General features: G+C 42.0%; 1 protein-coding gene across 3 annotated transcripts; it reads right to left on the bottom strand.

Moving 5' to 3' along the window:
- Window positions 1-742: 742 nt before the first annotated feature.
- Window positions 743-22,569, bottom strand: ZC3HAV1L (ZC3HAV1 like). 3 transcript variants are annotated; one of them, XR_014066429.1, is made up of 7 exons: window positions 21,976-22,390; window positions 20,036-20,171; window positions 14,960-15,218; window positions 13,155-13,359; window positions 3,666-3,991; window positions 2,917-3,165; window positions 743-1,039 (listed from the first exon to the last, which is right to left on the bottom strand). XR_014066429.1 is itself a non-coding variant. In XM_081533120.1 (4 exons), exons 1-4 carry the CDS (start codon window positions 22,347-22,349, stop codon window positions 13,223-13,225), a joined length of 906 nt encoding a protein of 301 aa, XP_081389246.1. In that variant the 5' UTR covers window positions 22,350-22,569; the 3' UTR covers window positions 9,136-13,222. The 3 variants fall into 3 exon arrangements, 1 of the variants encoding a protein (XP_081389246.1); XR_014066430.1 differs by lacking the exons at window positions 743-1,039; window positions 2,917-3,165; window positions 3,666-3,991 and adding an exon at window positions 5,868-6,178; XM_081533120.1 differs by lacking the exons at window positions 743-1,039; window positions 2,917-3,165; window positions 3,666-3,991 and having other exon boundaries at window positions 9,136-13,359; window positions 21,976-22,569.
- Window positions 22,570-23,507: the final 938 nt, after the last annotated feature.

Here is a 23,507-nt window from a genome sequence, read left to right on the forward strand (position 1 = left end):
TTGGTGGGAAATTGCTTTATGATTTTGTGTTGGTTTCTGCTATACAACAATACAAATGAGTCATAATTATATATATATATCCCTTTCCTCCTGAACCTCTGTCTCTAGGTCATCACAGAGTGCAGGCTGGGCTCCCTGCAACACAGATGTTAGATGAAGACAGATCTGACTTTGAATATAGTTTTGTCATTTAATAACCACATAACTTTGAGCATGACTTTTCTGAGCCTTGGTTTCTCTGCCTAAAAATGAAAATGTTAATACTTACTTCGTAGTGTTGGATGAAAAAGATAGAGAGTCAGGTAAGTCACTCAGTATTGTAACCAGCATCTAATTATATAGAGTAATTATTATTGCTCAATTCTTTGCTAGAATTTCATTGGAGAAGTTTGTAACTGTGTTCAAAAGTGAAATTGGCTTCTAATAGAATTTTTAATGAATTTTCCTTATCAGTTTTAAGAATAGCACCTATTTAACTCACAGAATTAATTTGGGGTTATGCCATATTTCTCACTTTTCAAAAAAGAACTTTAATTTTTTATTACACATTGCAGAAAAGGCAGAATATACCAAAAAGCAAAGTTATGCCCTGTAATCTCACCACTCCAAAAGAAGCACTGTTAACATTAGACTGAATAGTCTTCCAGACACTACAAATGCATATGTTCACGCATGCATACGTGCACACACACACACACACACACAATACTAATATAAAATTGGGATCACGCTGTAGATAAAATTTTGTTTCATTCAACACTATATTATGAATATCTTCCCATCTTAGTAAATACTTCTGGACATCATTTTTAATGGTGGCATTGTATTCCCAGATATGAACCTAAGTTGTTCAGGAGTACCGTAATGTTGGACACATAGGTGGTTTCTAATATTTTACCATTATAGGCAATGCTGCATCAGACATCATGCTCGGTATTTTATTAGCTGGTGTCCATCCTTCCCTCTCCACCATGTTATTTGCTTCAGGAAGCTGACCTTTGCCAGACTTCATAGTTGACCTTCCTTCCTCTCTGGCCTCCTGTGGGTTCAATCAATGGGAGAAAGAAATTAGACAACAGAGAAAAGGGAGACAAGGGTATTTATATCCCCAGGTCCTCCCTAAAGGGCTACTAGTTGTTGGTGTCCATGAGCAAAAGAACTTGAATGTACCTGGTGGGAGGTTCTCTCCTATGGCTACTCTCCCTTCAGTTCAGTTCAGTTCAGTCGCTCAGTCGTGTCCGACTCTTTGCGACCCCATGAATTGCAGCACGCCAGGCCTCTCTGTCCATCACCAACTCCCGGAGTCTACCCAAACCCATGTCCATCGAGTCGGTGATGCCATCCAACCATCTCATCCTCTGTCGTCCCCTTCTCCTTCAGCCCCCAATCCTACCCAGCATTAGGGTCTTTTCCAATGAGTCAACCCTTCGCATGAGGTGGCCAAAGTATTGGAGTTTCAGCTTCAACATCAGACCTTCCAATGAACACCCAGGATTGATCTCCTTTAGGATGGATTGATTGGATCTCCTTGCAGTCCAAGGGACTCTCAAGAGTCTTCTCCAACACCACAGTTCAAAAGCATCAATTCTGTGGCGCTCAGCTTTCTTCACCGTCCAACTCTCACATCCATACATGACCACTGAAAAAACCATAGCCTTGACTAGACGGACTTTTGTTGGCAAAGTAATGTCTCTGCTTTTAAATATGCTATCTAGGTTGGCCATAACCTTCCTTCCAAGGAGTAAGTGTCTTTTAATTTCATGGCTGCAGTCACCATCAGCAGTGATTCTGCAGCCCAAAAAAATAAAGTCTGACACTGTTTCCACTGTTTCCCCATCTATTTCCCATGAAGTGATGAGACCAGATGCCATGATCTTAGTTTTCTGAACGTTGAGCTTTAAGCCAACTTTTTCACTCTCCTCTTTCAATTTCATCAAGAGGCTCTTTAGTTCTTCTTCACTTTCTGCCATAAGGGTGGTGTCATCCGCATATCTGAGGTTATTGATATTTCTCCCGGCAATCTTGATTCCAGCTTGTGTTTCTTCCAGCCCAGCGTTTCTCATGATGTACTCTGCATATAAGTTAAATAAGCAGGGTGACAATATACAGCCTTGACGTACTCCTTTTCCTATTTGGAACCAGTCTGTTGTTCCATGTCCAGTTCTAACTGTTGCTTCCTGACCTGCATACAGGTTTCTCAAGAGACAGGTCAGATGGTCTGGTATTCCCATCTCTTTCAGAATTTTCCACAGTTTATTGTGATCCCCACAGTCAAAGGCTTTGGCATAGTCACTCTCCCTCGGGCTCCTATAACAGGCCCTCGCTTTGCACCTTCATGCTCAGGTTGGTACCCACTGCTAGCCCATGTACTTCACCAACCCTGGTAGGTTTCCCTTCACCCGACCTATGTCTTTGTAAATAGTCCTTCATTAAACTCTCCCCACTTATCCACTTTAAGTGTGCCATGTCTTTCTCACCATGACCCTAACAAACATAAACAACTTTGTAACTAAATCCCTCTACATATTTTTTATTATTATCACATGATAAATTTCTGACACTGAAATTATTTGATCAATGACGTGTATTTTTAAGACCTTTTATGAGTTTGCCAACTTGTCCTCCAGTGGACCCTTTCCCCACAGTGCCTGAGAGTGACAGCCCCTTGTCCAACTGGGTATTATAATTTCTTTATCTTTTGCTGCATTCATAAACGTTTCTATAATATGGAGGTCATCTTATCTTTGAAAATTGATGTTGGGGTTTGAGATTACCTATTAATCATCACAGTTTATTTGTTTTGGCTGTTCCTACATAACTTTCTGTGTTTTCCTCTGCTACACCTATTATCAATTGACATGCTATCCTACAATCGGCCTTTAAGAATTTGTTAAAATTTATGTGATTTCATCTTACCCATTTGTATGGGGGCCATTTCTTCCCTCATGCTCTTTCAAAGGTGAATTCGTTTTTGTGTCACGTCTCTCTTTGAGAATCTTGTCACTCTTTGGATTTCAGTGAAGTTGATTGACTTGTGACCACAGCTCTCTTATGGACTCAAGAAAGGTTATAGTGATTCTGTGGTGGTCCAGTGGTTAAGACTCAGCACTTTCACTGCCAGGGGCCCAGGTTCGATCCCTGGTTGAGGAAACAAGATCCTGAAAGCTGCGTGGCACAGTCAAAAAAGAAATGAAAACTTAAAAAAAAGAGAAAAGTTATGATTTTGTAGGTGATCTGGCTTTTTCTTGAGACTTTCTGCATCATGAGGTGAAGTGCAACTCCCCATTTAATTTTTAGTTAAATTTAGTTAAATCTTAAGGATCTTTTAACAAAAACAAAACATCAAACTATTCAGTACCCAATTCAGTGTGCGTGTAATGTCCAAGGACTCAATATCTTGTCTCATATATTACATGGAAAACTACTTTATAAATGTTGAAGAGTAGTATGGATTGTTTAATAATGCAAAATGTTCCCCAGCCTCTGTGTGAACTAGCAGCAAATACTATACTATTTAATTTGTGTCTGCAGAACTGCTGATTGGAACACAAAGAGGAAGGGAAATGGACACTGGAAACCACTGGGAAGTGTTATTTTATTTTGAAAGATTCTATTGCATCCACTCTGACAAGCAGGACTTGACAAGTTTGTTTGTTTTTGCTTACCTGCATGTTTGCACCAGTGAAATCCTTTGCAAAGCCTAAAATCATCCCTGTCTCTGCTGTTGGCAGAGGTACAACCCACAGACCTGCACAGTGTTCAGAAGCAATCACTTTGTTTTGGCTGCGACAAGTTAGTTGCTACATCCAGGATCTTTGTTGCGTCATGAGGGATCTTTCGTTGCAGCGCGAGGACTCTAGTTGTGGCGTGTGGGCTCAGTTGCTCCACTGCATGTGGGATCTTAGTTCCCCAGGCAGGAATCAGACCCAAGCACCCTGCTTTACAAGGTGGATTCTCAACCACTGGACCACCAGGGAAGTCCTGCGATCACCTGTTGTGTTGAGGACGTAGTGTAAGAGATGTGGAGAAACATTTTCCTAGGACCTAAAAAGATGTAAATCATCAGCAGAGAGGAGCTTCTAAAGCAGAGGCCCAGTGCAGAGACCCCTTTGCCCAGGTCTAAGGGCAGTACTGATCTAACTCATCTCTGTTTGGATAATTAAATAAGGTAGCATATCCAAAGGACTTAGGGAACTTCCCAGGCAGTCCAGTGGTTAAGACTCTGCACTTAAGGACGTGTGAGCATACTAAGTTGCTTCAGTCGTGTCTGACTCTCTGTGACCCCATGGACTGCAGCCTACCAGACTCCTCTGTCCAGGCAAGAATACTGGAGTGAGTTGCCATGCCTTCCTCCAGAGGATCTTGGTCAAGGGTTCAATCCCTGGTCAGGGAACTAAGATCCCACATGCTGCACGGCCAAAAAATAAATCAATTAAATATGTTTCAAAAAGGACTTAGGACTTCCCCGTCACACAGGAAAGGTACAGTGAAGGGAAGCTCTTATAATTATCACTATTTCTCATCACAGATGAGACCCATTAGCTCAAAGCATCTTAAAGATCCTGATTTCAGTCCCTGTGGCCTTTTATTTGGATTTCAAGTCCCAAAATAATTCTATTTGATATTTCTTTCAATGTTATCTATTCCTTCTTGGTTGCTTAAAGCATTCTTTATAAGTTCAGCAAGTTAAAATATTTATTCAGGTTTCTTATTTTAAATGATAGTACTTGACAGGACCCCAGGTGTACTTTTGAACTTCAAGCACAACTTATTTCTGTTTCCAGTCCTGGGAAATGCTCTTCTATTACAATGCTGTTTATGCAGCTAGACTAGCACTTTCTCAGAAATGCTTTTTAACCTTCAATTGCATTTCTGTGTTCTGTTGCCTAATTTTGCTAGTCATATTATAACTCTTCTTATTCAATCCCTCTGTGTCTTGAATTTGATTTTTAATTAATCTTTAGCATTGCTGATTGGAGAAGGCAATGGCACCCCACTCTAGTACTCTTGCCTGGAAAATCCCATGGATGGAGGAGCCTGGTGGGCTGCAGTCCATGGGGTCGCTTAGAGTCAGACACGACTGAGCGACTTCACTTTCACTTTTCACTTTCATGCATTGGAGAAGGAAATGGCAACCCACTCCAGTGTTCTTGCCTGGAGAATCCCAGGGACAGGGGTGCCTGGTGGGCAGCCGTCTATGGGGTTGCACAGAGTCAGACACGACTGGAGCGACTTAGCAGCAGCAGCATTGCTGATTAGATATAGTATAGGTTTAATTATGTAGTTATATACTTCTACTAAGCACAAAACAATTCAGTAGTATCTTAATTTTTATAGCACTTACAAATAACATTAAAATATTTTTCATCCTAATCTTTCTTCTAGCATTTTCATGAGATCCCAAGTAGATCTAACATTCTGCTTAAAATTTAATACTTCTACAATTAGTTTGGATATTGTTCTTTTTATAAGATAACTTTTTTCCCCTCGGGCTATTTTCTCCCTTCCCTTATTCTTTGAGTGTTTTTCTACTGCTTTTTGATGTTGAGGTTTTTGTTTCAAATGCTTTCACTGGTGTTTTAGGAGATCTTGTCAGTTTCAGCATACACTACAAAAAAAACTGTGCTTGCATTTTATCTGTGGGGCATCCATTAAATCTCAGAAACAAGCTAAAAAAATGTAAATTCACATTTAGGGCATCAACCATGTTAGAAACCTTCAGTTCACGTGTCAAACTTTGAGATTAAAAAAAATAGTAACAAATGTAGAATCATTACTGTATTGTTCTTCTTAATATTGACATAATTAATTCTATCAATATCTTTATAAAATATTTTAACTAAATGAATATGAACCAAGAAGCACAGTTTATCAGTCAGCGTCATTTTAATGAGGCAAGTATTAAGGAAAATGTTTTCAGCTCTTTTCCTTTTAAGAATAGACTTAGTTCCAGAGAACTGGCTCTTTGTGCCACCTTCTTGCACAAGAGCCTTTCCTTACTGAGAAGTTTCATCAGTAATTGGTCAAATATCTTATTGATCGTATTGAACTATGGAAGGGTAATCACTGGGATAAATCTCTGTGTCCTGTTTGTGAACATCCTAGTTCATTATGCTCAGTAGACTGTGACCGCCGGCATTGTTCTGGGTTTGGTTTCTTTTATTCCAATTTCATGTCACTAAAAAAATAACACAACTTTTATTGTGTTTATCAAAGTAATCGTTGTAATTATTTTTAAAAAATCATATAGATAATAAAGTAATTGAATCAATAATTAATAGTCCTCCAAAACAGAAAGCAAGAGACTCAGAAGGGTTCATCAGTGAATTATACCAAACATTTAAGAAAAAAATTACGCCAATTCTCTACAGTCTCTTTCAGAGAATAGAAGCAGAGGAAATAATTAGTAACTTATTCTATGAAGCCAACATTAACCTAATACCAAAACTAGATAAAGATATTATAAGAAAACTTCCCGGATGGCTCATTAGGTAAAGAATCTGCCTGCAATGCAAGAGACACAGGAGACTCAGTTTTGATCCCTGGGTCGGGAAGATCCCCTGGAGAAGGAAATGGCACCCATTCCAGTATTCTTGCCTGGAGAATCCCATGGACAGAGGAGGCTGGCGGGCTACAGTCCAGTGGGTCGCAGAGTTGAACATGACTGAGCAACTAAGCACACACAAACCAATATCGCCTGTGAACGCAGATGCAAAAGTCCTCAACAAAATATTAACAAGGTGAATCCAAAAACGTCCAAAAAGAATTACACACCATGACCAAGTGGGGTTTATCACAGATATACAAGACGACTGGGTCAACACTTGAAAATCAATTACTATAATCTATCACATTGACAGACTAAAAGAGAAAAATCACATGATTATATCGATAGATGCAAAAGAAACATTTGACAAAATCCAACTCTCAGTGATAAAAACTCTCAGTAAACTGGAGTAGAAGGGAACTTTCTCAAGTTGATAAAGACAGTCTACAAAAAACCTACAGCTAACATCATACTAAATGGTGAGAAATTCAAAGCTTTAAGACAAGAATGTCCCTTCTCAGCACTTCTTTTCAACATGGAACTGAAGTCCTTGCTAATGTGGTAAGGCAAGAAAAGGGTGGTAGAGCCATTTTGGAAGACAGCTTGGTGGTTTCTCATAAAACTAAATATTCTTTTACCATATGATTTAGCAATTATACTTCTTGGTATTTACCCAATGATGTTGAAAAAGTATGTCCACACAAAAACCTCAGTATGGACATATTTAGCAGTTTTAGTCATAATTACAAAATTGGAAGCAACCAAGATGTCCTTCAGTAGGTGGATGGATAAACTGTGGTACACTCAGAAAATAGAATATTATACAGCACTATAAAGAAATGAGCCCCCAGAGCCAGGGAGGAACCTAAATGCATATTACTAAGTGAAAGAAACCAATCTAAAAAAACTATGTACTGTACAATTCCAACTATATAAAATCCTGGGAAAAGCAGAACCATGGAAGCAATCAAAAGATCAGTGTTTGCCAAGTTGGTGAAGGGATATGATAGGCAAAGCGCAGAGACTTTTTAAGGCAGTAAACATATTCTGTATGGCCCCTGGTGGCTCAGATGGTAAAGAACTCGCCTACAATGCAGGGGCCGCAGGAGAGGCAGGTTCAATCCCTGGGTCAGGATGATCCCCTGGAGAAGAAAATGGCAACCCACTCCAGTATTCTTGCCTGGGAAATCCCACAGATGGAGGAGCCTGGCAGGCTACAGTCCATGTATGCAGAGTCATACACAACTGGAGACTGAACACACACACATTATTAATATAATGATGGATATATGTTATTATACTTTTATCTAAACCTATAGAATATACAACACTAAGAGTGAACCCTAAGGTAAACTATGGACCTTAGATGATGATGATGTGTAAAAGTAAATTTTGTTGTTGTTCAGTCTCTAAGTTGTGTTCAACGCTTTGCGACCCCAAGGACTGTAGACTAACAGGCTCCTCTGTCCACGGGGTTTTCCAGGCAAGAATACGGGAATGGGTAGCCACTTCCTTCTCCAGTAAGTAGGTACATTCTTGCTAAAAAGTATACTATTCTGGTAAGTGATGTTCATAATAGGAGAGGCTATGCATGTATGGGAGCAGAGGGTATATGAGAAATCTCTACCTTCCTCTCATAAACCTAAAACTACTCTAAAAAAAAAATCGTGTGCTAAAGTGTAACAAATAATAAATGCCCAACCATAGTACTACGATTAAATAAATGATACATTAAAAATACAATGCAGCTATCAAATATGAGTGCTTTCAATTGTGTGGGGGAATGCTGACAAAATAATATCAATCCAGAAGTGCATAATACGAAGTTGCACTTATGGTATACTCTCAATATTTAAGAATATGTGCATAAGGGGCTTCCCTGGTAGTCCAGTGGTTAAGAATCCACCTTCCAAAGCAGGGGATGCAGGTTCAATCCCTGGTCAAGGAACTAAGATCCCACATGCTGCAGGGCAACTAAGGCTGCAAGCCACAACTACGGAGCCCATGTGCCACAACTAGAGAGACGCCCCTGCTACCAACAAAGAGCCCATGCCCCACAACTAAGACCTGAGGCAGTCAAATAAACAAATACTTTAAAAAATGTTCATGAAAAAAGATTGAAAAAATATCCTAAATTATTAACAGTGATTGTCTCTACACAGTTGTATTATGGGTGCTTATGACTTCTCTCTTACTACTTAATTCCTGTACTCTCCAAAACTTCTACAATGATATATTTTCTCCCCAAAAGATCTTTTGGAAAAATATTCCTAAATAATAATACAGTAATGCAACGATACAGCAATACATTATTTTAAAGTTAATAATGAATGTGAGGGGATGCATGTGCTAACTAGCTTTATCGTGGTGAACAGTTTGAAATCTATACATGTATACAGATGGGTCAGATCATCTTGTACATCTTAAACTGACATGATGTTATATGTCAGTTACAGCTCAATAAAGTGGGACAAAAATTTTAATAAAAATTATAATAATGTTATACACCAATTTACAAAAAGTCAAAACAGTACCTAGAATATTGTTTTCAGAATATAGCAATAAAAGGAACTTACTACACACACATAATATGTAAATGAACTTTATTTATGAATGTTAAGATGTGTATACTTGAAATTACCAAATAAGATAAAAAATACATTAAAAGAATATATACCATTATCAAGTGGAGCTTACTCAAGAATTTAAAGATGTTTTAATATCATGAAAACCATTAATGTATCATATTAGGTGATTTAAATGATTAAAATTATAATTATATCAAAGGATACCAATTCCTACCAAAAGCTTCCAATAAACAAGAATAAAAGATGCTATTTCCCTTATCATAATAGAGAATATTTATTTAAAGCCAACAATTAACTTCATATTTAATGAAGAAATACCCAAAATATTTTATTACAATTTTATTTTACCAAAGATATAACAGAAATACGTAAGAAAAGATAAATACAAACCATCTAATACTGTTAGGATGAAGACAATTCATCTAAAGACAAATATTTTGAAAATCAATAGCATTCTAATGATAGAGAGTCCCATACTGAGTAGCAATACTGATACATTTAGCCAGGACAGAATTCATGCAATAAGGGATATTTAAGATGTAGACAAAAACATGAACAAATTATAAAGAAAGAAATCAAGAAATATGTCAATAATGTAGACTTTAGTCCTTGATGGAAGGAATTAGCATCATAAGCATAAGTCATAAAGAGTTAATTTTAGACCTAGACAATTCAAATTGAAGTATCAAAAGATGTTTACTTTATATAAGACATTCCTTATGGGAAAAATATTTTTTTAATATTAAAAATACGTGAGGACTGAGAGAATCAATAAAGAGCCATATGATACTAATTCAACAGATTAAAATGCAGAGTTTAATTCATTATATAGCAAAAAATATTTAACCACCAAGTGTATAATTTGCAAGAAGAATAAATAATGTCTTTGCTCAAAGCCTGGGAATCAAACACAAAGCACTGCAATGTAACGTAGTAAGCACTAGAGCTTTGAGAACACGAGGAGAACTGCCTGTCTTGGGGTCAGGAAAGGCTAACCTGGAATCTTAAAGAACCTAATTTTGCCAGGTTTTGAGGCAGGAGGAAGGAAAGAGCGTTACTTAGAAGGAGCATCACTTACAAACAGAATCACAAGATAAAATGGCCCATTCCAAAAACTGCAAGTAGGTCAACTCACACAATATTGACCTGCATTTTAAAAACTCAACTGAAAGTCAATATTTAAAAATCAGCAAACTGCTCATAAAAACTTCTGGATTTGGGGCTTCTTTTAATAAACTGGACGATATGTCAAAAATCTTCCAATTTTGGGTCCCACATTCCCATGTGGAAACAGGTGGCAGGTGCCCCTTTCAGATGGGACAATATGCCACAGCATTTCCTTTCTCCTCCCATTCCTCTCACATCCATCTCACTTTGTTCATTTACCTTAACTTTCTATTCCCTGTAGGGATTTGAGTTTTATGACTTCTACCCTCCATGATGGGGACCAATGAAGGTAGGGCAGAAAAAAGTGATGCCATTAGGTCTGCATTTCAAAAGCTTTACCAGGCAGCAAAGGGAGAGAAGGGTGTTGAGGAGATCAATGACGTCGGCAAAGCCTACTATATGAAAAATTACAATGGTGCTACCATCCTTGAAGTGCACGTTACAACGGGGCTACCAACTCCTACCACAAAATTCTAACAAGACACGACTTGAAAACCACCGAGTTATCCATCTATAAAATAAATACATGAAGTGATGAGGGCTTAGAAAAAGGCAGTGGGTTGGAGATGCAGAGAAAGGGGTAGAGAAGGGCAAAAATTTGAGAGATTTTTAAGGTTGAAAATTCTCCAACATGGGGTAACAAATCTGACACGGAATAAGGAGAAAGGAAAAGTACAGGACACTTTGCAGGGATTTCACTTAAGTCATTTGGTGGGGACCCTTCAAAATTAAGAACAAAAGGAGGAACAAGTCTGAAGGAAAGTCAGTCATTCAATTTAGGGTGTTTGGAGTTTAGAAAGCCTATAGATGTGCAGCTTCATCTAATAAGCCCTGATGGATTGCCAAAGAAAACTCTAACCTGATAACTCTCCAACAGCTGAATCATCAAGTTAAAATAAGACAGACAGGTACAAGTACATAAAATGTTTATACCGAATGACTACTAATGGAACAAAGATTAAAATGGAATATTATAGAACTGAATAAAATATTGCAACAAAGATTAGAGTCAATAACCTCATATATAAAGGCATAGTTATAAGATATACAAAAATAAAATTTAAAAAAGATATACAAAAAGAACACAATAATGTAAAAATCTACCAAAGATGTAAAGAATATGCTTTTATATGCTACACTGTTTCCATTGAGGATTTAACATGGCTTACAAAAGAAATATAATGGTAAAATAATAAAATGTAAGTGATAATAAAATGTGAAGATTTTTCTTAAAAAGTTACCACCAGGAGAAATCATAACAAAGAAAAAAGAAACAAGATATGCAAAACCTTAGAGTTTTCAGAAATACTGTTGCTGGCAATCAAAGAGAAGGGATTAGCATAAGTTGCATGGCTCTTATTGTCCATCAGAAGAAAACAGCACTGTCTCACTTTAAAAAGGACATATTTACTCATTTCCCTCAATGGAAAGGAAAAATTTTCATGATTAAAAATTTTCTAAATTAAATAAATGTAGCTGGATGAAAAGCTCACCACTTTGGCCTATTTCTCAAATGTTATGTTATTGCCAGACAGTTAAATTTAAAAAAAGAAAGAAGACAACTTTACACACCAATATTTGGGCTATTACTACAACAAACACAGGAAAGAAATTCACAAAGCTGATCTCTGTGTGTGGTACCCCTTGATGAAAACAAAGAACTAAACATGGGGTATAACTCGATAGAGCTGGGTAGGCAGGGGCAGAGAGAAAGGAAGAAGCAGGAAGTCAGTACAGAATGGGCGAGGTATGTAGATTTCTGATGGTTCATCTTAATCACAGAAAGAATGGACACAACTTAGAGAAATGTATGAGCTACACTTCCTTCACACTATAGGAATCTGAGCTTTGGTAAAAGTTTAATAAGAAATGGAGAGTAGACAGAGTGAGGTAGAAATCTCTGATGAGCACCCAAAAGTTAAATTCTCTGTGGAGTTGGCTGAGGGTGGATCCACAGGGGCTGGATATCATATCATATGCAGTCGTCATCCTTCTACAAAAACTTTAAGGAGCCTAATTAAAGGCCAACTCACATCAGCACAGAGGATGGCTCCAGCAATTCAAGGGCACGTACAAACTGTACAAAATAAAGACAAATAGAAAGAAGACACACAGAAAAGCATTTACTGGCATACAGATATAGATAATATATTTTTTACTCATGCCCTCTGCAGTGGAAACAGAGTCCTAACCACTGGACGGCCAGGGAATTTCAGCATATATTTTTAAAGAAATGAAAATCAAGAGTATCGTTCAGCAACTATAGGTGAAGCAAAAGCAAAGAAAAACTTAAAAATTAATATTATGGGGACTTTAAGAAGAGCTGTATTCAAAATTTGTTGGGAAGAATCAAAATATCCCAGAATAATGGAACTAGTGAAGCAAAGGATATATATGAGTGTATCTGTGCATAAAAATGATGATGCTTGATAAATGTGAACACATATAGAGAAATGCTTATGGACTATTAAAAATAAGAAGCAGCATAAAGTATGTGTACTCTCTGAACACCACAATGTGAATTCTGGATACAAACGTATAGATAGGCACTTTGTTGGGTTCCAGAACAGCTCAGCAGGAGTCTGTCTCTTTAAGAGCTCTGGCCAGCCAGCCTGGGAAAGCTCTCCAGAACTGCAGGATTTGCCCAGGACTGACCTCATCTCCCTCCAGGTTTTACCCTCTCTTAGCCTGTTTAATGTCCAACCCCACCCCCAACCACTCAGCCCCAATTTCATCCTCCCAATCTGACATTTTCTCCTTTTCCATCTTCTTTAATTCTCACCACAACCTGTGAGGTAGGTATTATTATGGCTATTATTAATAAACAATTAAGTGAATGAACAGTTACAAACCGAATCTTAACAGAAGCTTTGTTTTTAGACCTTTCGATTGGACAATCTTCTTATCTTGCTGACGTCCTTTAAGGTTTGCCTGCACATGGCTTCTTGGCAGACGCAGCAGGGCCAGAGGCCAGAGGACGGGCCTCTGCAGCCCCAGCTACGTGTCCTCCTCGTTTCTCAAGGCCCTGGGAATGCTCAGCAGGAGAAGCTGAATTATCTAACAAGAAGAAAGAGACAAGGTTTTCTAAGATACTCCTTTATCACTCAAAATTTCATTTTATGTTGGGAGCATCAGCCCAAGCTAGTCAGATCTCTGATAAAACTCCCAACGCTCTGGATTTAGAGAGTTCCTGTCTTCTGGATTAAAAAAATTACGTATGTACTTATATATCTCGACAGGAAACAGAAAGTCACAATTCATAGTTAGGAGAGACCCATTAAACAAGACCAGATGAAGACAGGGACAGGCCCTACTCATCAAATAGGTTGGGAGGTCCCTGCCACCATTTAGGGACCCACCGACACAGCCTCTGACACTGATACATACAGAGTCCTCCCTCCCTTCAAGCCACCACTCATCAGGTCAGTCTCTACCATCCCAACACAAGGAACCTCCATGTTAAAGCTTAGAGACTCTGATTTTAGGTATCTGGTTTTTCCATCGGCAATTCTTCTATGCCTACTACCCTCTGATTTTCAGCTATAAGAAAATCTCATGGAATAAATACTCCCACACTATAATTAAAAGAAGACCAAACCACACTTCATTGCTGTTTAGTCGCTAAGTTGTGTCCGACTCTTTTTCGACCTCATGAACTGCAGCCCACCAGGCTCCTCTGTCCATGGGATTTTCCAGGCAAGAAAGTGCCATTTCCTTCTCCAGGGGATCTTCCCAACCCCGGGATTGAACCCAAATCTCCTACATTGGTAGGTGGATTCTTTACCACTGAGCCAGGGAAGCTCATGCTTTATAAACCTTAAAAAAGGATAGACTATGCAGCAATATGGGATGATATTTATGATGCTGTATAACATGAGAACGAAAGGTACTAAACTGCTGCAGACTCTGACCACCACTGGACTGGTATTTTCTAGTAATAGGACTGAAGGGCCTGTAATTAAATGGTACCAATTATTGTGGATTAAGGTGAGTCATATGTGCGTTTTATTTCTACTCTCTATTTTCCAAATTCTTCTGTAGTGAGCTTAAAATTTCCTAAAAATTTAAGAAAAAAACCTTCTATTTAATAAAAGAAAGCCGTCTCTACATTATCCTTATGCTTCCAATATGGATAAGTGTATATGTTTCTAGCCCACCTTCCTCCTCTTTTTTCCTGGTGGTTTAGTTGCTAAGTCATGTCCGACTCTTGCGACCCCATGGACTGTAGCCTGCTAGGTTCCGCTGTCCATGGGATTCTCTGGGCAAGAATACTGGAGTGAGTTGCCATTTCCTTCTCCAGGGGATCTTCCCAACCCAGGAATCAAACCCAGGTATCCTGCATTGCAGGTAGATTCTTTACTGACTGAGCTACAAGGGAAGCCTTCTTTTTTCCTAACAAAGAGGTTAAGGCTGTTCTTCCTACTTCCTGATCCCCAACTTACCAAGAAGCTACACTGTCCAAACAGTTGCAGGCAGTGCTGAAAATAAACCCGACCCACACTCCTTTGGTTAGAAGCACAGTTTGATATCATAGAACACTGATGAAGCCTCCCAAGGACCCAGTAGCCATCAGCCTACGAAATGCTTCTTCCCCAGACTCACTCCCAGCTCAGCACTACACTGTGGATAGTGTTTTGTTCATCTCTGACAGTCTCACCTTTATTTTCTAGCATCTTGTGCAGCTTCATGTGCTTGTAAGTGGAAATGATCTGAAAATTAACGACACTTGAGATCTCCAGTTCTTGATCCTGCAGCAGCTCCAAGGATGAGGCATGAATGAGTTGATGGGACCGCTTGCATTTCTGCAGCCTGCACTCTCCCCTGACGAAGGACTTGCACACATGCAACTTGGTGCATTTATCCTTGAGGTTGCAGTAGCCATAGAGCGCTTCACCTTTGTTGTAGAGCAAACAGACCTGGTACAGAAATGAAGCAACACTTAGGATGTTTGTTTTCACTGTATCTCAAGCTAGTATAGGACAGTATCTCTAAATGGCACCCTCTGATCATCGATGGCTGTTAAAGTCCCCATGGGTGAAAGGTAGATGGGTATATAATAGTTTCTCCACTCACATCTCTCCTGTGTGTACTCAATGGCTCAGTCGTGTCTGACTCTTTGCCACTCCATGGACTGTAGTTCCGTCCAAGGAGTTTTTCAGGCTGAAGCAGGTTGCCATTTCCTACTCCAAGGGATCTTTCCAACCCAGGGATTGAACCCACGTCTCTTGCACTGGCAGGCAGATTCTTTACCACTGAGCCACCTGGGAAGGCCCACATCTCTCCTAGCTGCAACTAACATTCAGCTGCCCCTCTCTGACCTTGACTCCCAGTTGGCCTGCCCTCCTCTCCCAAACTCTGTAGCCAATGAGTGACTTCTATGCAGGTACAAAAGGCTGGCCCCCTGCCTTAGAGCTAGAACCATTCTTCAAAGTAATATTTGCTCCCAAGCCTCTGTGTGAATCAAGTCAAGGCCATTCCATCTTGCTTGTAGCTCTCCTCTCCCGCTGTTTTACCTTCCAGATTTTTCCCAAGGATCCCTCCTTCAATATATCACACGCATCTCAATCCCTATGTCAGCCTCTGCCTCCGGTGAAACCAATCTGGACAGGCAGCGTGATCAGATAATTTATTATCCAGACAAGGGCATTTTTAAAGGAGCACTATTAATATTTGCATTGGGACCAGACATTGTGTACCTCCTGACAAGATGCAATAGGAAATATGACTTTTTAGTAGGAAAGTCTGACAAGACTGGAAATCCTCAGTCCCAGGCAAATGGGGACCATTAGTCACCCTAACAATATACTACATGTACAAAAAATTCTTGCTACATAACTCAAACCTAAAACCAATCAAAGCTCCAGATCAATTTACAGTAAATTCAGGGGATAGAGGAACATGTTAAATGATACTAGAGGAACACATTAGTCAAACCTAAAATGTGGGCAATTCTACCAGACACAAATGACCAGATGACCAGAGACTGATACCACAAATGGTATCAAAGAACAAGTGGATGGTTGCTCAAGGACAGAGAGGTTGAGGATGGGTGAAAAAGCTGAAGGGAATTAAGAGGTGCAAGCTTTCCGTCATAAAGTAAGTCACACAAATATAATATACAGCATAAAAATATGGTCAATATTGTATGGACTGATGCCATCCAACACATCATTGATTCACTGGACATGAACTTGGGCAAACTTGGGCTCGCCAAGAGTCAAACACAACTTGGCGACTGAACAACAGTAACAAAAATTGTATCAAGACAGATGGTTATTAGACTTACCATGGTGATCATTTCATAATGTATTTAAACATTATATATGTGAAACTAACATACTACTTACTGTACATCAATTATGTCTCAATCAATAAAATTTTTAAATGGCTTCCTACCTATAATTGTGATGCCAATTTTCTGAAATGAACACACAATTTTAGTGCAATTCTTACTTCCCCCAAAGAATTCCTATAAAACGGTTTTAGGAATTTAAATGATTGTAAAAGCTTATCTGAAAAAGGAAACAAGTGAGAAGTCCCACAGCCCTAGGACTTCCCTGGTAGCTCAGTCAGTTAAAAAAATCTGCCTGCAGTGCAGGAGACCGGGGTTCAATGCCTGGATCAGGAAGATCCTCTGGAGAAGGGAATGGCAAGCCACTCCAGTATTGTTGCCTGGAAAATCCCGTGGACAGAGGAGCCTAGCAGGCTACAGCCCATTGGATGGCAAGAGTCAGACACGACTTAGCGACTAAACCACCACCCATAAGCCTGCCCTCACTTAGATACAAATCATAAGTCCAGGTTAACACCTGTGCTTCTGATCTTCCAGCTATATATTAGAAGTTCCCCAAACCCCTTCTCTGTGTTCAATTAATTTGCTAGAAAGGCTCACACAACTCAAAGACACATTTTACTTGCTAAATTTCCAGTTTATTACCCCTGCGGACTACAGCCTGCCAGGCTCCTCTGTCCATGGGATTTCCCAGGCAAAAATACTGGAGTAAATTGCCATTCCCTTCTCCAAGGGGATCTTCCTGACCCAAGGATCAAACTGGCACCTCCTAGACCTCACGCACTGGCAGGCCAGTTCTTTACCACTAGCACCACCTGAGAATCATAAAAGGATATAACTCAGGAACAGCTGGTTGGAAGAGACACAAAGGGCATGGGGGAAGGGTACAGTTTCCAGACTCTATGGCCACCACTCTCCCAGGACTTCCATGTGTTCACCAGCCTGGAAGCTCTCTAAAGCCCATCCTTTTGGGGTTTTATGGAGGCTTCCTTGATTAAATCACTGGCCACTGGTAACTGAACTCAACCTCGAGGCCCGCTACCCTCCCAGGACTGGGGGTGGAACTGAAAGTTCCAACCTTCTAATTATGTAATTGGTTCTTGGGGAAACCAGTCCCCATGTCACCTAGGAACTTTTCAAAAGTCATCACATAAACATAACAAAAGTAATGTTTTATTGCCGTCAACATACACGAAATTTCAAGAGTTTTAGGAACTCTGTGCCAGAGGCAGAGATGAAGAGCAAATATATATTTCTTATTATAAGTCATAATATCACAATATTTGGGCTTTCCAGGTGGCACTAGTGGTAAGGAACCTGCCTGCCAATGCAGGAGAAGTAAGAGATGCAGGCTCCATCCCTGGCTGGGGAAGATCCCCTGGAAGAGGGCATGGCAACACACTCCAGTACTCTTGCCTGGAGAATCCCATGGACAGAGGAGCCTAGTGGTCCACAGTCCATGGGGTCGTACAGAGTCAGACATGACTGAAGCAACTTAGCATGTCCGTACACACTGCGATATGTGCCCCCCTGTTTTTTTAGAGGGGGGCCACATGGCATGCAGGATCTTAGTTCCCCAGTCAGGGATGGAACTTGCACCCCCATGACACACACCACCAGCTTCAGATGATCAACCTGAAGGCAGGCTCCTGTTATAAATGCAGCCAACCCATCAGCTGCTCACAGAACACTGACATAGACTAACACAAAATGAGGCTGGACCCAGGACACTCAGGGAGAAGCCATAAAGAAAGTTTAACAATATAAAATGTAACAATATAAAATATAAAAATGTTAAGTTTCTATTAGTCAAAAAAAAAACAAACGCATAAACACTAAAGGTAAATAGAAGCGGCACTGTGCCTTCTGTTGGAGACAGGACAGACTGGACGCTGTCCCGTAGATGCCGCATCCTCCTCTCCCTTCCTGCCAAGAACCTGTTTCAGCTGCTGCCGGGACTGCGTAGGCAACATGGTTGGAATGAATCTGGCTCATGACATACCAAACCTGGCTTCAGAACCTGAAATCAGAAAGCACATGGACGCCAAGTAGAAGCCTATTGGCTTCTAAGGCTGACTCCAGACTTCTGAGTATAGACTCTGCTGCCTGGAGGGCATGCATGTATGCATGCATGCTAAGTCGCTTCAGTCATGTCCGACTCTGTGCGACCCTATGGACAGCAGCCCACCAGGCTCCTCCATCCACAGGATTCTCCAGGCAAGAATACTGGAGTGGGTTGCCATTTCCTTCTTCAAGTCCCAGGGCAGCCTCTACTAACTGACCCAAAGATTCTAGCTCAAACCCCCCACCTTCTGAATTTCTTCCCTGTAGACCCTTAAATTCCTGTGAGTTAAAGTAGGACCACAATCATGAGCTACTGTTTTCCTAACATCCTCCCTTCTTCCCATCCCCTTTCTGGCAAGGTGTGTGCGTGATAAGTCGTTTCAGTCATGTCTGATTCTTTGCAACCCTATGTACTATAGCCCATCAGGCTCCTCTGCCCATGGGATTCTCCAGGCAAGGGTACTGGAGTGGGTTGCCATACCCTCCTCCAGGGGATCTTCCTGACCCAGGGATGGACCCTGTGTCTCATTATGTCTCCTGAAGTGGCAAGCAGGTTCTTTACCACTAACGCCACCAGCATAGAAAGTGTCTATGAGGAATCATTGTGCTAGATTAGAAAATTCTACTTTTAATTGGAGACTTTTTGTAATATCTTCTTTGGTGATTCCAACCCTTTTGTTTGAAAAATTCTTTGTGTATAGCTAAACAGATACAAGTGTGCTAATTCTGCCATTATAGCAGTTATAATGAGTACTTTTTAAGCATTTGAAACTACATTATGGAGTTGCGAAGCAATTAAAATTAATATCTAAAGCCCCCCAAAATAAATGGGGGCAAATACTTGTAACAAATGTGATCCAGAAAGGGATTTGTCATTAAAGATATCTTATGAATTAACAGAAAAAGACAAACGGCAGGATAGAAAAATGAGCAAAAGTATAAACAGGTAATTTACAAAACCAAGGCTTCATAATCAGAGAAAACTAAACTCAAATCTGCCATTTACTATGTGACTTTGGGCAAGTTATTTAATCAAACCTCAGTTGCCTCACCTGTAAAATGGGGACAGGCATATTTCACTCATGGTTACTAATAGCTTAAGATAATTGAACTATCAATACTTCGCATTCAGTAAGGAATCAAAAAAAAAAATCCATAAACCATTATTATTATTATTTCTATCCCACCCAGGTCCATCACTCCTTGTATGTCAAAGTGTATCAAAGCCCAATAAAATCAGAGAGTCCAGGAAGGTCACCAGTGTACCATACCTGCCCCCCTCCCCTCAGACTGTCCTGGGCAAGCAAACATTTGATGTTCTTCCCCGACTTTTTTCACGGATTCAGGCAATATGAGGGCGACTGCTTGGTGACTTACCTCTGGTAGAAGGCAGGGGTCATTCTGTAAAAGCAGGACCCGAAGCTGGGCCTCGTTGAGACCAAACAGTCCCTGTTTTTTCAGAACCTGGATGTTGACAGGCGTGTGGATATCATGAGAAAGGGTGCAGGTAGACCTAGAACCACAAAGGTCTGGATCAGAGGCTCAGATGAAGATGGAGCAAGACTGTCAAATCCCTAACCCAGGGTGGCTTTCAACTACAGTCTAGTGTGTGTATCCTGTGTGTTAGTAGCTCAGTCACGTCCGACTCTTTGCGACCCTATGGACTGTAGCCCGTTGCCATTGCCTTCTCCAGGGGATCTTCCTGACCCAGGGATCGAATCCCCGTCTCCTGCATTGCAGGCAGATTCTGCATTGCAGGCAGATTCTTTACAGTCTGAGCCACCAGGGAAGCCCTGGACCTCCTTACAGTCTAGTAACCTCTGATAATAAGAAAGCTGAGATAAACCAGAATTGAAAGAGACGCGTGTACCCCAATGTTCATCGCAGCACTGTTTACAATAGCCAGGACATGGAAGCAACCTAGATGTCCATCAGCAGACGAATGGATAAGGAAGCTGTGGTACATATACACAATGGAATATTACTCAGCCATTAAAAAAAATACATTTGAATCGGTTCTATTGAGATGGATGAAACTGGAGCCCATTATACAGAGTGAAGTAAGCCAGAAAGAAAAACACCAATACAGTATACTAATGCATATATATGGAATTTGAAAGATGGTAACTATAACCCCATATGCGAGACAGAATAAGAGACACAGATGCATAGAACAGTCTTATGGACTCTGAGGGAGAAGGTGAGGGTGGGACGTTCTGGGAGAATAGCACTGAAACATGTTATATTATCATATGTGAAACAGAACACCATTCCAGGTTCGATGCATGAGACAAATGCTCAGGACTGGGGCAATGGAATGACCCAGAGGGATGGGATGGGGAGGGGTGGGGGGTTCAGGAAGGGGAACACATGTAAACCCATGGCTGATTCATGTCAATGTATGGCAAAAACTACTACAATATTGTGAAGTAATTAGCCCCCAACTAAAATAAATAAATTTATTAAAAAAAAAAAAAAAAAGAAAGCTGAGATAAAGTAACTCCCCTCCCAAAGCCATTCCACGCTGAACAAAGGCACTTTACGGCCAAGGGGACCCTCTCCCCCAGTCACCTGCTTTGACCGAGGGTCCCAGCCGGTGGGGCCTGCAGACGTCTGCACTGGCCTTCTCCACCCCAAACGGCTGCCCAGCCCACCATCCCCCAACCTTAAACAGAATGCATGCCTCCTCCCCCACCCACTTTGGGGCGCTCGAGTCGACCAAGGAAGGCTGGAGTCAGGAGGCAAACTCAAACGACCTCGCACAAATCACCCCACCCTCCGTTTCCTGGCGGGGGTCGACCTAGATCGCGCGTTCTAAACCCACAGAGCACAGACTCTCTTCCGCTAAAACTGTGTTTAAGTGGGAAGAGGCGAGCTCTTCAACAAAGGATCCGTGAATTCCACGGGGTCCGCAAAAGGGCCCCTAGAGGAAATGAACTCAAAAGTCTTGATTTATGCCGGCCCCGTTGTGGAGGATGGGGGACGGGGAGGGAGAAAAAGCTGCAAATTTGGGGCGGGGGGAGGCGGAGAGAGGTGGTTGAGAAACCCAGATTGAGACGATCTTCAGTCCGGTTCCGCAGCTGGGAGCGCGGGCGGGGCCTCCACCCGAAGGACTTGGAGGGGCGCCTTCCCGGGGCTTCCCCTCTGCCCTTCCAGAGGGGGTCGTCCGGCCCGGACCGACGACCCCCGTTCTCCTTTCCTTCTGGGCCCCGCACCGGGCTGGACGGGTCAGGCCCGCGGCCCCCGCGCCGAGACCGTCGCGTCCCGCCCGCCGCCCCGCCCCGCCCCGCCAGGCCCGGCCCGGCCCGCAGCCTCACCAGCAGTCGCGGTTCGGGCACTTGCCCTGCATGTGGCGGCGGCAGAGGTGCAGCTGGTCGCAGGCCTGGCACTCGCCGCGCTGGTAGCGGGCGCAGAGGCGCGCGGAGGACACGGCCACCACCCGCCAGGCCGCCGGGCCGCCGCCGCCGCCGCCGCCGCTCGCGCCGGCCGCCACCTCGGCCTCGGCGTCCCACGGGCCCTCCCGCACCTCTACCTCCTGCAGCAGGAAGCGGTCGGGCCCGGCCTGGCGCAGCACGTCCCGCAGCCGGGCCTCGGAGAGCTCCACGTGGCCGCGCAGGTCCTGCAGGAACATGCGGCCTCCGTGGGCGCACAGCACTTTGGTGAGGAAGGAGCAGACGGTGGGCTCCGCCATGGTCGCGGCCTGGCTCCCTGTGCGGAAATCCGAGGCGGGCAGACTCCTCCCAGTCACGTCCACGACTTCAAACCCGGTTCCCGGGAAGGGCCTGGGAAAGAGCGGGCGAGGGGCGGCCGTGCGAGAGGACAGCCCCGGGGCCCGGGTCCATCAGGGGCGCAGATCGGGCGAGGACAGTCCTGATCCGGCGTCTGCTGTGCGTCAGGCACCCTTCAAGGTTAAGTCCTCACCTCGAGGGACTTGTATCTTCGGAGGGAACTGAGAGATACTAGTAAGTGCTGCAAAGAAGATGGAACAGGTAATGTGGTAGAAGGTGAATAGCTGGGCGGCCTTAGGGAGGCGATCTCAGGACGTAGCCACTACCCATAGGTGGCTTTTGGGTGCTTGAAATGTGACCAGTTTGAAGTGGGATGTGTGAAATATACACACACTGGATTTGGAAGCTTTAGTATGCAGAAACTGTAAAATTTTATAGTAACGATGTTAAATTGATAATATTTAAATAAAATGTTATAATTTCATCTGTTTCTTTCACTTCTAAGGCAGCTATGAGAAAATGTAAAAGTACACACGAGGCTCACTTTGTTTCTGTTAGACAGCACTGGTTTAGACCTGTAGGTTTATTAAGTGTTGGTGGCTTGGTCCTGTCTGTCTCTTTGTAACCCCATGGGCTGTAGCCTGCCAGGAATACAGTCTGTTCATGGAATTCTCCAGGCAAGAATGCTGGAGTGGGTTGCCATTCCCTTCTCCAGGGGATCTTCCCCACCCAGGGATTGAATTCAGGTCTCCTGCATTACAAGCAGATTCTGTACTGTCTGAGCCACCAGGGAAGGTTTGTTAAAGAGCTTTTTGCCCAAGGCCATGCTGATTTAATGAGCATTTTTTAAGCCAACTCTTAATGCAGCCATGGAGTACTGAGAGGGGTAAAACATGATTCAGGAACTCACCTGATCGAGTTGCTGTCTTGCAAGGTGGTTGTGAAGATTAAATAAGTTAATGGCATGTGAAGAAGCTAAAGAGAAAGTCCACTGGCCAGATGCTCAAAGATCTTTTCTGCCATGTTAAGAAAGCTGGACTTCCAGAAGACTTTGGGAAGCAACTGAAGAAATCGCAGCTGGGGAGTGATCCCTCTGGCTAGAATGCTCCCCAGCATCCCCG

Source organism: Giraffa tippelskirchi, chromosome 10 (genome assembly GCF_054371585.1).
Source record: "Giraffa tippelskirchi isolate mGirTip1 chromosome 10, T2T-mGirTip1v1.2.pri, whole genome shotgun sequence".
Taxonomy (NCBI): Eukaryota; Metazoa; Chordata; class Mammalia; order Artiodactyla; family Giraffidae; genus Giraffa; species Giraffa tippelskirchi.